The sequence below is a fragment of the Parasteatoda tepidariorum genome, chromosome 7 (assembly GCF_043381705.1).
Source record: "Parasteatoda tepidariorum isolate YZ-2023 chromosome 7, CAS_Ptep_4.0, whole genome shotgun sequence".
NCBI classification, from domain to species: Eukaryota; Metazoa; Arthropoda; class Arachnida; order Araneae; family Theridiidae; genus Parasteatoda; species Parasteatoda tepidariorum.
The window spans coordinates 77615717-77635807 of record NC_092210.1 but is presented as its reverse complement, the minus strand read 5'-3'; the positions used below and the strand labels follow the sequence as shown (position 1 = coordinate 77635807).

The following is a 20091-nucleotide window of genomic DNA, read 5'->3' as shown; positions in this document are numbered from 1 at the left end:
ATTCAGCAGAAATAAATAACACTAAGTTTCAGCGCACTTGCTAAAACTTAACTAGAAAGTTTGCAGCACTGGCAATTACAATCACCAAGCTGCCAAATAGATTTTAAACTTGAATTTAAAAAAAAAAAAAATGTAGCTGTTTGCCCAGAAGTAGCCAAGACTTAGCGATTTTTCTGCCACAGATCACGGAAATCTCACCGCATTTCTAATTTACAACTTTAATCAATACAAAATAATTTATTTTATAGAAACAAAAACTATTACTGTTAATAATTTCATATTCTGCCTCATTGCTGACACATCTGATGTTGTAAGTTTCACTCAATAGAGGAATGTTACTTTGTAATAAATAAATGAAGAAAACATAGAAAGTAAGAACTAGTAAAATGTTATATTAAAAAATAATTATCTAAAAATTAAAATGTCTGAAATATTTAGGGAAACAGAGATTAGGTGTTTTTCTAAACAATGTTCAGAAATTTTTTAGAATAATCCTTAGAGAAAATACCATCGAGCAGTTACTTGAAAATTAATATTTATTTTTGTTTTTGTCGCATTCGATTGATTAGTTGATTGCTCATTATGCAAGAAGCAAGGTCAGAAGAAAGTGATGCTCGTGATGCTTTAGGCACAAAATGTCCAAAAGGAATAAAGACAGAAATAGGCAGTTAAAGGCGTATAATCTAATGAAACCACTTCAATTTGCTCATGTCTTTGGTTTAAATACTAAAAAAAATTTAAAATTTCGTCAATTTTTGTTGTTTATTCAATCGTTTTCAAATAACATTTACTGTTTGATGAAACGTTTTAATGGATAAATTAAAATCTAGTAGCTTAGGCTTAAGCGAAGTTGAAATGCATAAGAGATATGATTCCATCATGATGTCAAACGTGTAACGATCAATTAATCAATTGTATTTGTACAAATTTATTTGGTTCTTTCTTTGATTTTCAATATTTTTCAGTCTTATTTTTCCACGAGAAATCATTGCGCACTGGAATACATGAATTCCGCACAGGTTAGTAATGTTTCTAAAAAAAATGTAACCTTTTTAGGAGTAAAGATGATGGATGATACTAGCTAATGTAATGTTGATTATTTTTTACTGTAAAACTGACTAAAACCATGCTATTGTTTTCACTAGCACTCTTTTGAGTTCCGGTAATAATTTTTTAACATCAACAAATACGGTTCAGTCCATTAAAAGTTTACATTTCTGTATATATATAGTCTAAAATTAGTATAAATTTCCTGAAAAACCTATGCAAATATTGTTTTAGAGATAAAATGCTCTTAAATGAAGGTATCATGAGTATATATATAAAAAAAAAGTGCTAAGAAATCATTTTTTTCGTAGTATTAAATTCAAGCGATAATGTTCATGGCTATCAAAATTTCCATTTAGTTATGTATGGAAGTTGTTTTGTTTTACATGAAAAAAATACCATATGAAAGCAGAAACTTGTATGGAAACTCATCTTTATCTCTAAATATACTCACTAAGTTGTGCTGTTTATGGTAATTTTCTAATTGTATATGTTTGTTATATTGTTATTTCCCCCTTATAATTTTTTTTTTCTCTATCGTAAATAAAATTAAAAAAATTTTGTTTTCTGTGTTGAAATTACTATGTAGGGCTATAATCAAACAAGTACATTATTTTTTAGCTGTTGCATTGTAAAATATAAAGCATTAGATGCTTACTAAAGTTAAAATAGAAGTAACATAATATTCTAATCATACTACATAATATATGCATAATATTCTAATCCTAGCCATATACCCCCCACACCTCTGAAAACAATTCATTATAAAAGGAATTTTGAAATTTTATCTAAAATTTCTATGTATATTTATATTTTAGATGTTCATCTGCCACTGTAATCTAAAATTAATAGTATTTGCCAGCTTTTAATGATAGATGAAAGTTCACCAGCAGTATAAATTTACATACTGTTGAAGCTAATTAAAAACAGATAGTGTGTGAACGTTAAACTATTTATTAGTTTCTAAAATGAAAATAAAAATGCTTGCCGCAAGCCTAGTAAATGTATTGTCTTTAAACATTATAAACAAATTATCCCAGTTTAAAGGGAAAAAATAGATGTTTTTTAATATATGCCCATTTTCTCCCATGTACCCACTTAAACCAACCTGACCTTATGGAGTTTTATAAAAAATTAAAACATTTTTTAAAAAAATCATGATTTTCAAAGGAATTTTGCCGAAATCAGGTGGTGACAAAAGAGTTGAAACTGATTACAAGAAATAACCAATTGCGTGGAGAAAGGTTTTTGATTGAGATTTATTGTTCACAGAAAGTTTTTCATTTAACCCTCCTAGTATGGCTGAAAAATAAAATTTAATTCTTTTCAAGACTTAGATAGTCTTGAAAAGATGTGTTGAAATAAAGAATGTATGCAACAAAAAATGTGTTGAAATAAAGAATGGATTTCTTTTTATTCAAAAAGAAATCCATTCTTTATTTCAACACATTTTTTGTCTTTTTAATCCTTAAATTTATAGGTATTAGCGTTTTTTCTTTTAATTATTCTATCCTTAAAAATTTTACTCTATTCTTTTTTTTTTTTTAAAAAAAGAAATAGTAATTATACTAGTTTTCTCATTTAGCTAATGGATGAAAAAGGTAGAAAGAGAATGAAATTTAGAAAAAAACACATAAACTATGAGAATAATACGAAGCTGGATGAAGCTCATGAAAATGCAAAATCTTGTAGTTCTAAAAAGAAAAGAAAACGGATCATTTCAGGGGAAAAAAAGGATTTATTTTTGCAAAAGAAAAAAAATTCAAAAAACATCTCTAAATTAATTTTGGACTCTGGCCATATAGCTAACACTGTTTCCAATGAGATCAGCGCTGATGCAGACATTAAAAAAGGAACCATGCATGATAGCGAGGAAGAGTTTTTAGCTTCTACAAAAGCTAAAAAAAGTTTCAAACAGTCCGTGAAAAGCATCAAGAAAAATGTTTCTCTGAAAAAAAAATCTAGTGATTGTATAATTTCTCAAAACATTCAAGTTAAAAGGAAGCATTCAGACTTAAACCTTTCTTCTGCAAAAAACCCAAAACGTAAGAAAAACCTATCATGCGACTCTAACAGTTTCAATAATAAAAGCAAAAAAGACCGTAAAAAAGCTTCGGTTCTTCAAAAAACAGAGACTGAAAATTTTAGTGAATCTGATTCAAATGAGGATCAAATATTAAGAAATGAATTAGAAAGCTTTTCTATTTATAAAAATATTCAGAAATTGATAAAAGATGACCCTTCTTTATTGGCTTCTGCAAATTATGAAGAGGAATTGTCTGAGACTGAATCTGTAAGTTTAAATGAAGAATCGTCTGAAGAATGTGCAGATGATAGTGATGGCTCTAACACAGAATCCAAAACCTTTTCAAGAGATAAATTAGCATCAACTTCTAATAAAAAGGAAAAATTGATAGCGATAAAATATTTTGATAGGACTCTATTGAATAAAAAGGAAGTAGTTGCCACGGCATGTGCAACCTCATCTAGCGATTTTGTTAGGACTCAAGTTAATAAAAATGAAAAAGTTGTTGCTACAGCAAGTACAGCCTCATCCCATGATTTTGATAGGACTCAGAAGGTTAGTTTAGCAAATAAAGATGGAAAAGTGATTTCACAAAGTGTTGCATCCAATTTAAAAAATAAGGCTCTTGAGAAACTTCAAGGAGCAAAATTCAGATACCTAAATGAAAAGCTTTACACAGAAAGTGGGAAAGATTCTTTCAATTATTTTCAAAAGAATAGAGAGGAATATATGGATTATCATAAAGGATATAGTTTGCAAGTTTCTAAATGGCCTTTGAATCCTGTGGATAAAATAATTAGTTCTTTGCAGAAAATGTAAGTAAGATTATTACTTTTTATTCTAGTAAATGTAAATCCAAATTTGTAAATCCTTTAAGCAAAACTTAATTTGATCTTGTTACTCAAGTTATCATATAAAATAACTATGGCAATTTTCTTAAAATGTGATTTTTTTTTAACGACAGGTACTGAACTTACGTTCTTCGCCTCAGAAGATGCCGGAAGTGTTGCTCATTTAACCTTAACCAGCGTGCACCTATGAACCAAGCAACATTATCTTTGCCACACTGCCACAGATACCGGTTCATAGGCTGGACCACATTCATGCATCACACACAACAGAGAACAACACTCAGAGAGAAATATCCGTGCCCTGCGCGGGATTCGACCCCACAGTTATTAGCTTTACAGTCAGGTACACTAACCTCTTGGTCACTTGGCAGGCTCTTAAAAGATGGACCCTATTATACCATAAGGGAAGAGGCATGTTAGAGATGAGTTAAGCTGAGTCTGGGCTTGTTTGCTAAAAAAAATTTATAGTATCATTTTCCTATTATTTCTAACTATTATGAAAATTATACGGTTCAAATATTAGAAAATAGGTCGACTCAAAGTGCCGTATAGCTCCTCAAATTTTAACAATTATGAGGGTGTTTCGAAAAGTAAAGGTGCAATGGATCGCATTCCTTAAAAAAAAAAAAAATTATCTAGAAAACGTCAGTTACATCTTATTAACTCAATTATTTATTATTTTTCGACATAATCACCCTCGTTATCCAAACATTTGTTAAGTCGGTGCACAAGCTTTTGTATCCCACAGTCATAGAAGGTTGCCGCCTGTTGTCAGAACCACATTACAACTTCATCTTTGATCTCATCATCGTCGTGGAATGATTTTCCACCAAGATGTGACTTCAGGTGAAGGAATAAATGGAAGTCGCTGGGCGCAAGGTCCGGGCTGTATGGCGTATGGTCCAATACTTGCCATTTGAATTGTTTGAGTAGTGCTTTGGTTACAAGCGCTGTGTGAGGCCGAGCGTTGTCATGAAGCAAGCGGACTCCATTTGTCAGCATTCCCCTGCGTTTGTTTCGAATTGCCCTTCGAAGACGTTTCAAAGTCTGGCAATATACAGCAGCATTAATTGTCGTTCTGGGAGGCATAAATTCCAACAGAAGAATGCCTTGTCTGTCCCAAAATACAGAAGCCATGATTTTTTTTGCTGAAATCGAAGTTTTGAATTTCTTGGCTTTGGGTGAATTCGAATGGCGCCATTGCATTGATTGTTGTTTGGATTCAGGTGTATGGTGCTAAACTCACGTTTTGTCACCTGTCACAATGTGATCAAGGAACTCATCACCTGCTTTTGCGTAGCGTGTGAGGAAGTCGAGTGCAAAGCCCATCCTTTTCTTTTTGTGTTCTTCTGTTAGCATTTTTGGAACCCAGCGCGCACACAATTTCCTGTACCCTAACTTGACAGTCACAACTTCATAAAGAGTTGTCATTGACACTTCCGGTATGATCTGACGCAATTCTTTCAATTTGAGACGTCTATTTCCACGAATTGCTTCCTCCGTTCTCTGAAGAAGGGCATCACAGATGGCTGACCTGTTCTTTGTTCGTCATGAATATCGGTCCTACCTTCAGAGAAATGACGATACCACTTTGTTACATTTTGTCTATTCATAACGTTCCCATAAACAGAAACAATTTCTTTGTGAATATCCGCTGGTCTCTGACNACTCAGAAGGTTAGTTTAGCAAATAAAGATGGAAAAGTGATTTCACAAAGTGTTGCATCCAATTTAAAAAATAAGGCTCTTGAGAAACTTCAAGGAGCAAAATTCAGATACCTAAATGAAAAGCTTTACACAGAAAGTGGGAAAGATTCTTTCAATTATTTTCAAAAGAATAGAGAGGAATATATGGATTATCATAAAGGATATAGTTTGCAAGTTTCTAAATGGCCTTTGAATCCTGTGGATAAAATAATTAGTTCTTTGCAGAAAATGTAAGTAAGATTATTACTTTTTATTCTAGTAAATGTAAATCCAAAGTTGTAAATCCTTTAAGCAAAACTTAATTTGATCTTGTTACTCAAGTTATCATATAAAATAACTATGGCAATTTTCTTAAAATGTGATTTTTTTTTAACGACAGGTACTGAACTTACGTTCTTCGCCTCAGAAGATGCCGGAAGTGTTGCTCATTTAACCTTAACCAGCGTGCACCTATGAACCAAGCAACATTATCTTTGCCACACTGCCACAGATACCGGTTCATAGGCTGGACCACATTCATGCATCACACACAACAGAGAACAACACTCAGAGAGAAATATCCGTGCCCTGCGCGGGATTCGACCCCACAGTTATTAGCTTTACAGTCAGGTACACTAACCTCTTGGTCACTTGGCAGGCTCTTAAAAGATGGACCCTATTATACCATAAGGGAAGAGGCATGGTAGAGATGAGCTAAGCTGAGTCTGGGCTTGTTTGCTAAAAAAAATGTATAGCATCATTTTCCTATAATTTCTAACTATTATGAAAATTATACGGTTCAAATATTAGAAAATAGGTCGACTCAAATTGCCGTATAGCTCCTCAAATTTTAACAATTATGAGGGTGTTTCGAAAAGTAAAGGTACAATGGATCGCATTCCTTAAAAAAAAAAACATTTATTTAGAAAACGTCAGTTACATCTTATTGACTCAATTATTTATTATTTTTCGACATAATCACCCTCGTTATCCAAACCTTTGTTAAGTCGGTGCACAAGCTTTTGTATCCCACAGTCATAGAAGATTGCCGCCTGTTGTCAGAACCACATTACAACTTCATCTTTGATCTCATCATCGTCGTGGAATGATTTTCCACCAAGATGTGACTTCAGGTAAAGGAATAAATGGAAGTCGCTGGGCGCAAGGTCCGGGCTGTATGGCGTATAGTCCAATACTTGCCATTTGAATTGTTTGAGTAGTGCTTTGGTTACAAGCACTGTGTGAGGCCGAGCGTTGTCATGAAGCAAGCGGACTCCATTTGTCAGCATTCCCCTGCGTTTGTTTTGAATTGCCCTTCGAATACGTTTCAAAGTCTGGCAATATGCAGCAGCATTAATTGTCGTTCCGGGAGGCATAAATTCCAACAGAAGAATGCCTTGTCTGTCCCAAAATGCAGAAGCCATGATTTTTTTTGCTGAAATCGAAGTTTTGAATTTCTTGGCTTTGGGGGAATTCGAATGGCGCCATTGCATTGATTGTTGTTTGGATTCAGGTGTATGGTGCTAAACTCACGTCTCGTCACCTGTCACAATGTGATCAAGAAACTCATCACCTGCTTTTGCGTAGCGTGTGAGGAAGTCGAGTGCAAAGCCCATCCTTTTCTTTTTGTGTTCTTCTGTTAACATTTTTGGAACCCAGCGCGCACACAATTTCCTGTACCCTAACTTGACAGTCACAACTTCACAAAGAGTTGTCATTGACACTTCCGGTATGATCTGACGCAATTCTTTCAATTTGAGACGTCTATTTCCACGAATTGCTTCCTCCGTTCTCTGAAGAAGGGCATCACAGATGGCTGACCTGTTCTTTGTTCATCATGAATATCGGTCCTACCTTCAGAGAGATGACGACACCACTTAGTTACATTTTGTCTATTCATAACGTTCCCATAAACAGAAACAATTTCTTTATGAATATCCGCTGGTCTCTGACCTTTTGCATGAAGAAAACGTATGACGGAGCGCACTTCGCATTTGGCGGGATTCTGAATTGCCGCAGTCATTTTAAATACGACCTACTCCAACCAGAATCAACGTTGAAATGCCAAACGACCGTGAGGAGAAAGCTAACGGTTCAAGGTTAAAACCTGTGTTGCCAACTTGCTCGCCAAAACTTTTCTTTTCCTCTGGCGTATGGTGTATCTTTACTTTTCGAAACACCCTCGTATCTGTATCACACGCTTCAGGTAAAAAAATTAATAAATAAAAAAAACTTGTTAACTTTACCTCAGGGTAGGCAGGTTTTTAAATGCTTCACTTCGTCAGTTTTCAACCATTTTAACCGTAGATTAAGCTGTAACATCAAAAACTTTTTATTTAAAAATAGAATTTAATTTATTGTTTTTTTATAAATAATAATTTTTCAGATCTAACACATAGCATGTAGTATTTTAAGTCAGATGTTAAATGTGCTAATTTTATTCAATCAAACCTGTTTTAATGCAAGTTAATAAAAAAAAATTGATAGGAAAATACCTTTTTATTGCATAAAGTTTAAATTTGTAATCCACATGATTAGTTCTGAAAAATTAACCAAGTGGTTAGCGTGCCTGACTGCGAAGCCAATGGCTGTGGGCTTGAATCCCGCTCAGGGCATGAATGTTTTCCCCAGTGTGTTCTCATCTGTTATATGTGAATGTGGCCCACCCTATGAACGGGTATCTGCATTATGGGAATTTTCTCGCCTTCGTGGCTTTGACCACAAGATACTCATCAGGCAACACAAAATAGGCAACATTTCCAGCAACTTCCATAGTGAAGAATGTTAAGTTCTGTGGTTGCTGTTAGAAAAAAAAGCTCTATGTATTTTTATTTATAAATAATAATTTTTGTATTTGTATAATGTATTATTTCTATGTATTTTTATGTATTATGTATAAGTAAAATATGTATAAAATTTGCTTTAAATAAAATATGCTAATTATTAAAAAAAAGAGCCTGAAACAATGTTTAAGCTGTATGAACTTTACTTACTCTTGTTTTTCTTGTTTAAAGTTCATACATTAATGTTGTTTACAGTGTTCTTGTTCTAATCTCAAAAGCATAATAATTTTATTAATTATCTATTTTTTCATTCTTTTACCTAACACATGGTAATATTTGGCACACATATACGATGTTACCCAGGTTGTAGGATACTAACTAATAAATTTTTTTGCACTATCTCTCGTGATTCGTTCAATGTCGCACATTAGAAGGCCCTTGTATTTTTGTATTTTAACTGTATATTTATTTCATTCCTTGATTTAATTAAAATTACATTTAAGAACTTAATATAATTTCAATTAGAAAAAATTGCAGAAAAAAATATTAATTGTGCCTTGTTTAAATTTTTGTTATATTATGATAGTTTATTTATTGTTTTAATTTTTTGTCACTTTTGTTTGTCATGTTTTAACAGGAAGAAAAATATAACAATAGCTGACATGGGATGTGGTGATGCTAAAATTGCACGTACTCTTTCAAGCTGCATTATTCATAGCTTTGATCTGGTAGCATTGAATGATTTTGTGACTCCGTGTAATATTTCAAAGGTAAAATGTTTCTTTTCTTTAACTATTGTTGAACATATTAAAATACTGATTTAATTGTATTTTCAATCATAAATAAATTTAATGAATATGTTACTTGTGTTTTGCTGATTATATTCCCTTTTGAATTTCATAGCAATCAGTCGAACACTTTATTCCTGTTTTGAGAGTTTCTTTTCTTTGTTTTATCTATTTATATGCAAACAAATAACCAAATGCCAATTTTGTTCTTTATTCATATGAAGATCCTGATAACAGCTAAATTGCACCTGAACAATTCATTCCAATGTATTTTAACTCCAATAACATCAGCATATTTTGAAAAATAATATAAATAGTCATTACAAAAATAATAATAATAATAGCATTATTCAAATTACAAAATATTGTTTTGCATCACTGTTAGGAATTCTGTTCCATTGTGATTAGGGAAATTTGAATCACTTAATTTTTTTCCCAAGGAAATCATTGATTTAAATTAAAAGTATATTTTGTAAGCATATTTTTAAGTTGTGATAAAAACTTTATTGATTATATAAAGTATTCAGAAATGAAAGCAGAAATATATAGAAAAATTGTTATGCTTCAAATTCTATAAAGAGTTTTGATAATTTTTTATCATATATCAATTATATTTTATTAAGTGCCTTTTTGCCTCGAAATTTCTTACTACATTTCTCAAAACTTTTTACTACATAAAGTAAGCTTTACTTCTACTTTGTTCATCTCAACTGCTAACATATTATGTAGCTTGTGTGCGTAATATTTTTATTCTTTATAATATATTTTTATTTTTTAGAATATATAATTCATTATGCCTTCTTAAAATTACTGGTGTTATAAAATATCACGTAAAACATTTATGTTTTGGATTCAATTGGGATACTTTACGGCATGCATGAATAGAGATGTTCATTTCTCATTTTTATTTGTGATTTAAAACTATTACGATAATATCAAATTCGTTTTTATTGACTTGAAAAAGAAAGAAATTTATATTGTATTAATTAAATTGCTTTTCATGCTATATGTTATAGATTGACCTGTATCAACATATCAGATATTTTGTATTTAGTATTTCAAAATACCTAATACTTGGATATCTGACGCCCAGTGGCTGAGTGGTAGCCTTTTGCCCTCTCGTGCCACAGGTTCTGGATTCGATCCTCAGACCGGGCTAGGTAGGCTCTGCCTTTCATTCCTTCAATGGATCGATAAAATGCATGCTTGGGTACTAAACACTGGGGTTTCTACATTTGGCTGACCCCCCAACCAGAACATATTTTCCAGCACCCCAGAGCCGAAACTCAAGAAAACTGAGTTGGGCACAGTAGGCCTTGGCCCTCCATGGACTGTCATCCCATTGAAATTAGTTTAGTGCTTGGATCTTGAAATTAACGTATACATTTTGTACACATTTGTATAAAAGTAAATCGTCAAAACAAATGAAGAATAACTTATTGATTTTATTCATTTCTTCTGTAGATGGCTGTCCTGTTTTAAAATTCAAATACAATTTGATTTCAATAGTACAAAAAAAAAAATGATATCAAGTAAATACTCATTATCATAAATTATTATATTCAATGAAGATATGAAAATGAAGATATGAAAATTAATATGTGTCACTCTTAAAATATCTACTTTTTTAAATCAGTTCAAAAAAGTAACTAATACTTCGGGGCTAAAATTGATATTAATCTATTCACCGATTTGGATTACTTTGTGTATTTATTTGGGACCAGGCATCAACTTGTATTCTCATACGGACTTAGGTTGATTCCATGGATTCATATCAATTGAAGATTAGTCTCAAACTATTAGTTATTTTTTTTAACTGATTCAAGAAAGGAGATATTTCAAGAGTAACACAAGTTGATTTTTTTATCTTCATAATTTATGATAATGAGAATCTTCTTGATAGCATTTTCTTTTTCTGGTATTTGAATATTGTTCCAAATTGAAAACTTACAAAAGAATTTCCACAAATACTTGTAGCGAAACTAATTATATTTACTTTAAAAAAAATTTTACTTTAATTTTCACTTGAACTTTTTTATCTGAATATTTTGATAAAAATTACAAACCATTTGTTTTATTTTAAATGTTAAATTATGAAGATGAAAATTTTTTTTTTTTTTGATTAACTTCATTTTGATTTGTATTCACGAAATATATTCCCATGCGCTGTCTGAATTATTAGATTCATTTGAAATTCGAATTAATTTCCCCAGTTTTAAAGAAATGAAAAATATTTTTCATTTAGTTTTCTTGTAAATGTTTTTAATTTTAGTATTTCATTTAGTTTATTATTTAATTTTAATAAATGTATGGATTTGTGCTTGTGAAATATCCTGTATTACTGGTCATAGATATGGTATACATATTTTTATAACTTCATTAAAAGTAGGGATGTTTAAGTCATGCTAAGTAGGTCTTTTCTTTTCCTTTTTACAAAATATTGATTTTTTGTTTGCCTTAACTACTGAAAATTACGTTAAGAAATAATGAAATTTTTAATTTAAAATGTTTCATCTCCTCTCTAAATTAAGATTGATATCTAAAAACTTACTTTGTGCTATGTAGACTAAGCAAAAAAAAAAAAAAAAAAAGTGAATGAAACATAAATAAAAATACAGAAAGGGACATAGTATAGTTTCGGTTGTATAAACAAGACCCTTCCTCCATGCTTAAACACAAGAAATAATGTTAGAGAAATAAAGAAAGAATTAAAAAGTGGTTTATCCAATAGAAACAGGAACAAGTTTGAACAATATAATAAAAAAAGGGGGATAAAAAACAGAATAAATTAGAATAGACTTTCAAAATTAGGAACTGGTGAGATACTATAAAGATCATTAACTAATTAATATTAGAATTTTTGAAAAAAGAAACTGGATGCTAGAGAAATCACTAACTGAACTATTAGAATTTTTTTAAATATGGAATAGAATTATTAAAACATTTTATATTTTGAATCAAAGAATCTTTAGTCAATTTTTTTCCTCACTTGAAAGTGTTTTAACTCGGAGTATAATCTTAAAGTGGTAATTATATTTTCTGTTTTTTTAGGTTCCTTTATCAAATGAAAGTGTTGATGTTGTTGTGTTTTGTTTATCTCTCATGGGAACTAATTTGAAGGAATATATCCAAGAAGCATACAGAATTGCTAAATTTGGGTAAATTAACAAAAATAGTTTCAGTTTATAATTGTGTATAAAAAAATTACTAATATGTATGTATTTAAGTATTAAGGTTGGATTTAAAAATTTTATTTTTCATTAAACATTAAAATACATTTTTTACTTGTCATTTTCATTATATGTGTTTCATGTAATGTCCTATTACCATCCAACATCTTTCAAATTGGCATGATGTGGAGGACAATTTTGGCATGGCAATGCTGAATTAAGCGTACGCGGGGCCCTAGGCCATTCAAATTTTTGGGGCCCTTAGATTAATTTTTTTTTCGTATATTTTTTATTTATTCAAATATGAAATTATTTATATATCTTTTCATTTATGAAAGCATATTTAATATAAAAATAAATAATAATAAATTAAATTTTACTTTATTTTGTTAAATTAGAACTAAAAAATAATAAAATTTTGAAAAAATTTGTTAACACTTTACAAAATTAACGCTACTATAAAATTGGTATTCAAAAATCTTTTTTTCTGCTCTTGCTATCAATGAACTCATCTATAATTTTATCAATATTAATTTCTAGGAGAACATCCGATTTGATAAACATCAAACTTAGCATGTCTAATTGCTTTTGAAACATGATGCTTCTTTGCTCATTCTTGATTTGTTTCGAATGACAAATTCGAACTTGAAAAACATTAGAAAATCTTGTAATACATAAACTAAAATAATACTTCTAAGTCAAAACTAAAATAAGTAATAAATAAATATGATTAACATAACGTAAAAAAATTATCGTATTTTATTAATATATATTTGAAATTGATTTTTTTATTTTTAAGAATCATAAATTTTTTTAAATTTATTTTCAAAAAATCCATTTTAAGGAGGCCCTAGGCAATGGCCTAGTCTGGCCTAATAGGTAATCCGGCACTGTGGCATGGTTATTCTGAGTAAGCTGAAAAGTCTTTCCATCTTTAGGGAAATCCACTTGCAGTGGATCCCTTTCCATGTTGACATTTCTGGCAATGAGTCTGCTGAATCCTTTGCTAAAAGTGGCACAGTTCTGCTCTTGTTTCAATTTTTCCAGAAGTGTATTCTCGCTTTATTGTATTCTACACAGTCCCGCTGTACCTCCTGTTCACCACTGGTATCAGAGTAGTCGCCATGGTGGTTCCCTGTCCCTTCAGTGCAACAGAAAGAGCAGACTGTCATTTCTCATTTTTGCAGTGATCATCTGTAATGTATGAGATACAAAAACAAAATAAAGGTTTTCCCAACATGTTTTAAAACTGTCAACCTACACCGGACCATATCCCCGACAGCCTTGGTCTTTCTAGAGTAGATCTTTTTTTAGATTTGCTCAGTATTGCTGGTGGTTTTGATTTAGCTTTGCTAACAATCGGGAACTAGAAACAACATGCTGTTATATAGTTTAGGTACGTCACCACAAAGATTCACCCCGATTATTCAATTTGAAGAAAATGACTTGTAATAAATTTAAAAGATAATTTTTTATCTATACATATAATAAAATAACGAATTTGTGTATGTCTGCAAACCCAATTGTGGGCAAACCGCAGGCTCTAAAACTACGACATTCAACATGAAATTAAAAGTGCAATTGTAAACAGATTACAAAGGCAGATTTTGGATTTTTTGATTATATTTTTTATTCAGAGACATTTAAAAATGGAATTTTCTCATTGATTTAGCTGAATCCATTGTTTTGAAGTAAATTATAAACAATTCAGTTTAGTTAAACAATTTAATGATAACATCGATGTTTGCTAGCTTAGAGCTCTAATCCAAAGAGTTAGTTTATTCCGCATTCTATAACTTAATTATTTATTAATGCCAGGTTAATTTTAATTATCATGACAGGTTATCTGAATAATTAGCGTTATTGTTGTATCATCAAAAGAATACATGACCTAATTAGTATTTTTAAAGTTATCAATTGCTGGTTTGGGTAACCACAGATAATTTATTTGATGTTGGAGAAATTTTAAGTGGTTCCACCAATAGAGCAAAAATACAAATAGAGAAAGCCCGCTGTTATATTTCCCCATCTTTCTTAGTCCCAAACATCAGAGTTTCAACAATCACTTGCTCCCTCTAATTCAGCAATTTTGTCAGAGAGAGAAGGGTCATGTGACAGCTCAGAGGAATTCTCTTTTTTTGGTAATTTCTTATTTTGTATACAAGCAATTGAGAAAAGTTAAAAGTTTTAGAAACATTAAAATTAGCGATACAGTGAAATATTGGATAATTTTTCGTCAAGCCGCAACTAAATTAAAAAAAAAAAAATTTTTAATGCATAGATATTGTAACAAATTGTTTACATTTTTATGACAGTAAGAAAATTTTCATATCTGTACGGTTTTTAAAATGGTAAAAAATTTTTGATTCTCACTTAAGGGGACTTTTTAAGTTTTGAAAATGGTTTTAAAAGATTTCATATAATTTACGCTAGCAAAGCAAGTTGTAACAGAAGTTTTTTCTATGAATCTCCAAAATTTTAAAATTGTCAAAAAATATATTTCATAATTAATCAATAATACATTACCGTTTAAAACTTATTTCGAAAACCTTCATATACAATGTGAATAAGCGCAGAAGGAAAGAAACAACATTGTTGCCAAAACTTTGCCTTCTACATTATAGAAATAAAATTTTTCTCTGCAACTAAATGTGGAGCAATAAATTACCATATTTAACGCTTTTCAGCTTTACATTTCAGTAGAAATTTCAGCATAAAATTTCTTTCATTCAACTAACACAGGAGAAATGGGATTTGAAAGTGTTCTTTATCTATTTGCCCAATAGTCACATGGTTTCATTATGAGGACAAAGATTATTGACATGGGCTTGCTAAGTTATATTTATAACTCTATGGTCCCTCGAGTCCAATGGTCTAAAGTTAATTTTGTTGCTTTTCCAACATAATATATTCTTTTTACAATTCTTCAATTTGTTAAGTTTCAATCATAAATTAAACTACAAAATATGCTTGTTTATGTTAGGCATTGTGATAGAAAGATTCCTCAATATATAACCAGGGAAGTACTATAGTTCTAATAAACATAATTTATTGCTTGCATAGCAGTTTTATGAAAAAGCTTGTAAGTGGACAGATGTAATAGCCTTAAGAATACAGTGGCGAAAGCATTACCACCATTCAAGGTTATATTTAAAGAAAAGTGAGAGGCATACACTGCTGACTATTTGCAATAAGCAACAAACATTCAATGATGAGTGTTTGCATTACACTCACCGTTCTGCCCCTAAAAACCATACATCTGCGCTTTGCTCTGCTCTGGACACGCCCATCTTAGCACAACTTTGTATTCAGTTCAAATGCTCTCAGATGAACTGGTTCATCTGTTATTCGGAATCTACATTCTTTCTATTTTTCTTTCCTTAATTTATTACTTTGGTGGTTGTATTGCTACTGCATTTCAAGGTCTGCCCACTTTTCGTCCAGGCAACCTTCATTTTTCTATTTTGTATTGCAGTGGAATACTCAAGATAGCTGAAGTTGAGAGCCGAATTCCAAATTTGGATCAGTTTATTAAAAGCATACAATCTTTAGGATTTTCTATAGAGAAAAAAGTAAGTAAAAATTCTTCTATTATTTAGTAACTTTTAATAGACAATGAATGATTTCACAGGTCATTTGAGGCTTCTGTTTGTGGCGTAAAATCTCATGCTAATCTCATTTTCTATGCCGTAAAATCCTAACGAGAATTTTAAACCTTTTTTTTTCTACTTTTTTTAAAAATAATCTATAAAAAATTTTCTAATTGATATATCAACGAATGAATGCACAAAAATGTTAAAATAAATATTGTAAGCACTAAGAAAAAAAATTTTTTTTTGAAAATATGTTAAAATAACAAAGCCCTAGAAATTTAAAAATTTTGAATTTTTTTTTTAAATTTTAAAAAAATTAAACTGTTTAACTATTTTTTGAAGATAAATAATTGATTATAAATTAAATGAGCATGTAAAGCATTCACAAAATGAATAATTATACCTTTATTGTAAAAAAAAATGTTGCAAGGGTACCATGACCCCCTACTATAGTAACTTTTATACTAGCTAACTAACTAATTTAATATACTAACTAATAATATATACGAACTTTTTTTTAAATCTAAAACCAAAATTATGTTAATGTTTTCGGTAATAAGTGATGCTATGCACACATCTGATTAATGTTTTTTTATTCAGGAAATGCTCCATATCTGTAGAAAATAATCAAAAAATTTAATAAAATATATTGAATATTGTTTTGATTGATTTCATGGATAAGCAAATTTTGTTTATGAAGTTTTTTTTTTTTTTTTGTATTGTACATGTTGTACTAATTTTCCTTAGTTTTAAGAGTATGAAACCTCAAACATCTTGTTGACTTAATTTAATCTTAATATTTCTAAAAAATATTTTTTCTTTCTCTATAGGATGTGGAACACAAATTGTTTGTATTTCTGGAATTCAAGAAAATGAAGAAAAATAAAAAAGGTGCTAGAGTACAAGATATAACACTTAAACCGTGTTTGTACAAAAAACGATAGTTATAAAAGTGTAACCAACAGAGTTAATAAAAGAGAAACTATGTCATAAATTTGTGAAATAATTATTCAGTCTTGATATTTAAAAATCGAACTTGGTATTAAAAAAAAATCTGAAATGCATTCAACTTTGTCACTCTTAAAATTATTTTTTTTTGTCAAGAAAATTTATGCAAATGTCCTATTAAAATTTGAAAAAAAAATAGTTAAAATTGTGACAAATCGTTTTTGCGTACAATTTCATTACACTTAATTGTCCTTATTAATTAAAAAATGATGATTTTATGAGTTCGTGGCACGCCAAGGCCTCTTTTGATATTTCGTAAATTGTTCTATAATAGGAATAAAAAGTCGCATTGATCAGTTTGGCTCGGTTGCAATTTAATAACGCTAATATGGTATAGCAGCAATTTAAGCAGTTAATAAGCTGTATTATTTATTAGCTATTAAATTTGAGAATTGTTTTCACAAAGCTACTCGAGCTTAGTCTATGTTTATAGAGTATATAATTCTATTCTCAAAATAAATAATGTTTGATATATTATCGACAAACATTTGTTTTTGAGCTTTACAGTTCCATAGTCTCAACATTTGTTTTGATCTCTTAAATCTTCTATTTGTATTTTAGTTGTTAACAACACGTAAACGTTGTTAACAACTAAGGGATCTTATAAATTTATTGCTTGAAACATTTCTCTTTATTTTTAAATATTCAATTGAGAGTCTAGTAAAAAAGGAAGGAAAAAAAAATATTAATTGAGATTCTAGAAAAAAAATCTTGAAATTTTAGGTTTAGAACAGGTTTACAAGGGATCAAAGAAATCTGTAATTATCAGAAAATTTGATTTTAAAAGGTAAAATTAGGAACTTTCTGGAAATAATCTAATTTTTCGCCAAAACCTGGAAAAAACTTACAGCAAACCTAAAAAATAACCACTTTCAAATTTGATGGTAATAGTAAGTAATAATGAATTTCAAAGTAAATATCTAATAAAATCATATCTATCAACTGCAACAAGATTTTTTTTTTTTTTAATTATTAACATTGGAATATTACTTTAGTAAAGATACAATTTCTAATTTTAGTAATTTTTAGTTTCAAATTTTTTCTTAAATATAACTATGTCTGCAATTTTATAAATGCTATGTTTTAAAATTTTAACATTGCATGAAATAATTTTGGTTCTTAATAAAAAGAAAGATATATAATCCAAAGAAAAATTTCTTTACATATCAAAAACGTTATTGAGAATTTTGTTGAAAATTTCCTAAAATACTGGAGAAGTCGGAGAATTTTGTTTCTAAAATTTTGGGGGAATCCTTTTAAGAACGTCTGTGATGAACAAAGAATATTGAATTTTTCTGATGAGTCACTTGAATGAAACGATTTAATGAAACTATTTTTTGTAATTAGCTATGAAGCTGCATATTTTTAAAACACAAATGTTTCTAAAATCACAAAATTGTCAACATTTTCTTTTTAACTTTTTGCATTTTTAAATTTTAGTTAAAGTCTTCAAAAACCATCAAAAATGACATTAAAAAGGAATAGAATATTCTTCAAATTATTAGAAAACATGTTTCATATTACCTTTTCTTTTTATATAATATACTATAAATATTCGCAACGCTCGGATACTCCATCTCGGAAGAAGACCGATTCCATGTCTTGACCCTCCCTCCTTTCCTTCTCTTGTTAGTTGAGTAGGAATGTACCATGATATTTTCCTTTTTCTTCATATTTGACAAAAATATTTTTTTTACATTTCCACGACGTTTTCTTTTAGATCTATGTTCAATGTAGTTTTCAGTTCTACATAGTGTCAAGTTAGATGTTGCCAGATATAAATCTTATCATTTATATCGAAATTCTTAAAAATATGAAGAAGGAAAAAACATAAAAACTGTTTCCAATGCAAGGTGTTATATGAACTAAAGTTATAATTATATATTGTTAACACGTAAAATTACTTCTCATTTATAGCTGTGTATTGTGTCGCATGGTCTACTGTTTAATTTTTTAAAAAGTGCATTTGATTTTTTTTTTTAAATCCAGCTATTATTACATTTTGTTACAATTAACATATTAATAAAATGTGCTTACTTAAAATTATATATTTTCGAAACAAAATATTTCTTTTATCGAGTTTTAAGAAAATCAAGAGAAAACGGTTTATATCCATTAAGGGGTCACCCAAAAGATGACCAAAATATCAATATTTTTTTATTGCTTATAATAAAACTTCAAACATTTCAAATACACTGGAAAAAAAAATCATCTCTCTATCTACTTTTTAAAAAAATTATGAATGATTTTAGATTGCCCTAAAACAGAAACTTGTCTAGCATACAATCATTAAAGTGCTTTTTCTATTTAAGATAAAGCTTTGAAGTAAACTTTTTTATCTTAAGTACAATACACTTATTTAAACTGTGCATGGAATAAGCATTTTATGAGGTATTACAATTTTTACAGCATGTTATATATACCTAACAGGAATTTGTAACTTTTTTTTGTACTTTTTTACAAAATAATCTATAAAAAAAAAATTTCTAATTGATAAATCAACAAATGAATGCACAAAATTGTTAAGATGAATATTGTAAGCACTAACAAAAAAAAAAATTTTTTTTTTTGAAACTATGTAAAAGTAAAAAAGCCTTAAAAATTTTGAATTTTTTCAATATTTTTTTTAATTTTTAAAAAAATTAATCAGTTTAACTATTTTTTGAAGAAAAATTATTGATTATAAGTTAAATGAGCATGTAAAGCATCCACAAAATAAATGATTATACCTTTATTTAAAAAAAAAATGTTGTAAGGGTACTGTGACCCCTTAACCAAACTTGGTTCAATTTTCGTTCGAGTTATCAGTTTTAAAATTTATGTTAAATAGAAAGTAGGGGAGAGGGGGGTCAATTGTAACAGGGTACGATTGTAGCAGAGCAAAAATTTCGACTGTCGGGTTCTAGATTTGGTTCCTAGGTGACGCACAAGGTGTATTTAACAAATCTACATGTACACCCCTGATGGCAACCATTTTTATGTACTTTTGAAAGAGTTACATCGCAAAAGATATTTTCACGCCACGCAAGTACTTTTTTTGGTATTAGAATATTATATTGTAACAAAGTAATTTTGTTTAAACAAATAAAAATTAGTAACCGAATATGTAAGTGGACACTTTAATTAACATTTCAATAAAA

The 20091-nt window shown here is 29.6% G+C and overlaps 2 protein-coding genes across 7 annotated transcripts in view; one reads left to right on the top strand and one right to left on the bottom strand.

Moving 5' to 3' along the window:
* The window catches only part of LOC107447559 (mitotic-spindle organizing protein 2), a 79749-nt gene extending 79100 nt beyond the window's left edge, over window positions 1–649 (bottom strand). For 2 of the 6 annotated variants that reach the window (XM_043046011.2, XM_071183672.1), the window contains exon 1: window positions 265–607. The gene's annotated coding sequence lies outside the window, so the exon portion shown is untranslated. Of the gene's footprint in view, window positions 1–264 lie in introns of all 6 variants that reach the window. The other 4 variants (XM_043046013.2, XM_043046014.2, XM_071183673.1 and 1 more) reach the window with 4 other exon arrangements.
* A 50-nt stretch (window positions 650–699) lies between these two features.
* LOC107447557 (ribosomal RNA-processing protein 8) lies at window positions 700–16937 on the top strand. The gene is made up of 6 exons (XM_016062490.3): window positions 700–1019; window positions 2633–3888; window positions 9030–9162; window positions 12232–12338; window positions 15826–15922; window positions 16774–16937. The coding sequence occupies exons 1-6, from the start codon at window positions 1005–1007 to the stop codon at window positions 16885–16887; spliced, it is 1722 nt and encodes a 573-aa protein (XP_015917976.2). The 5' UTR covers window positions 700–1004; the 3' UTR covers window positions 16888–16937.
* Window positions 16938–20091: the final 3154 nt, after the last annotated feature.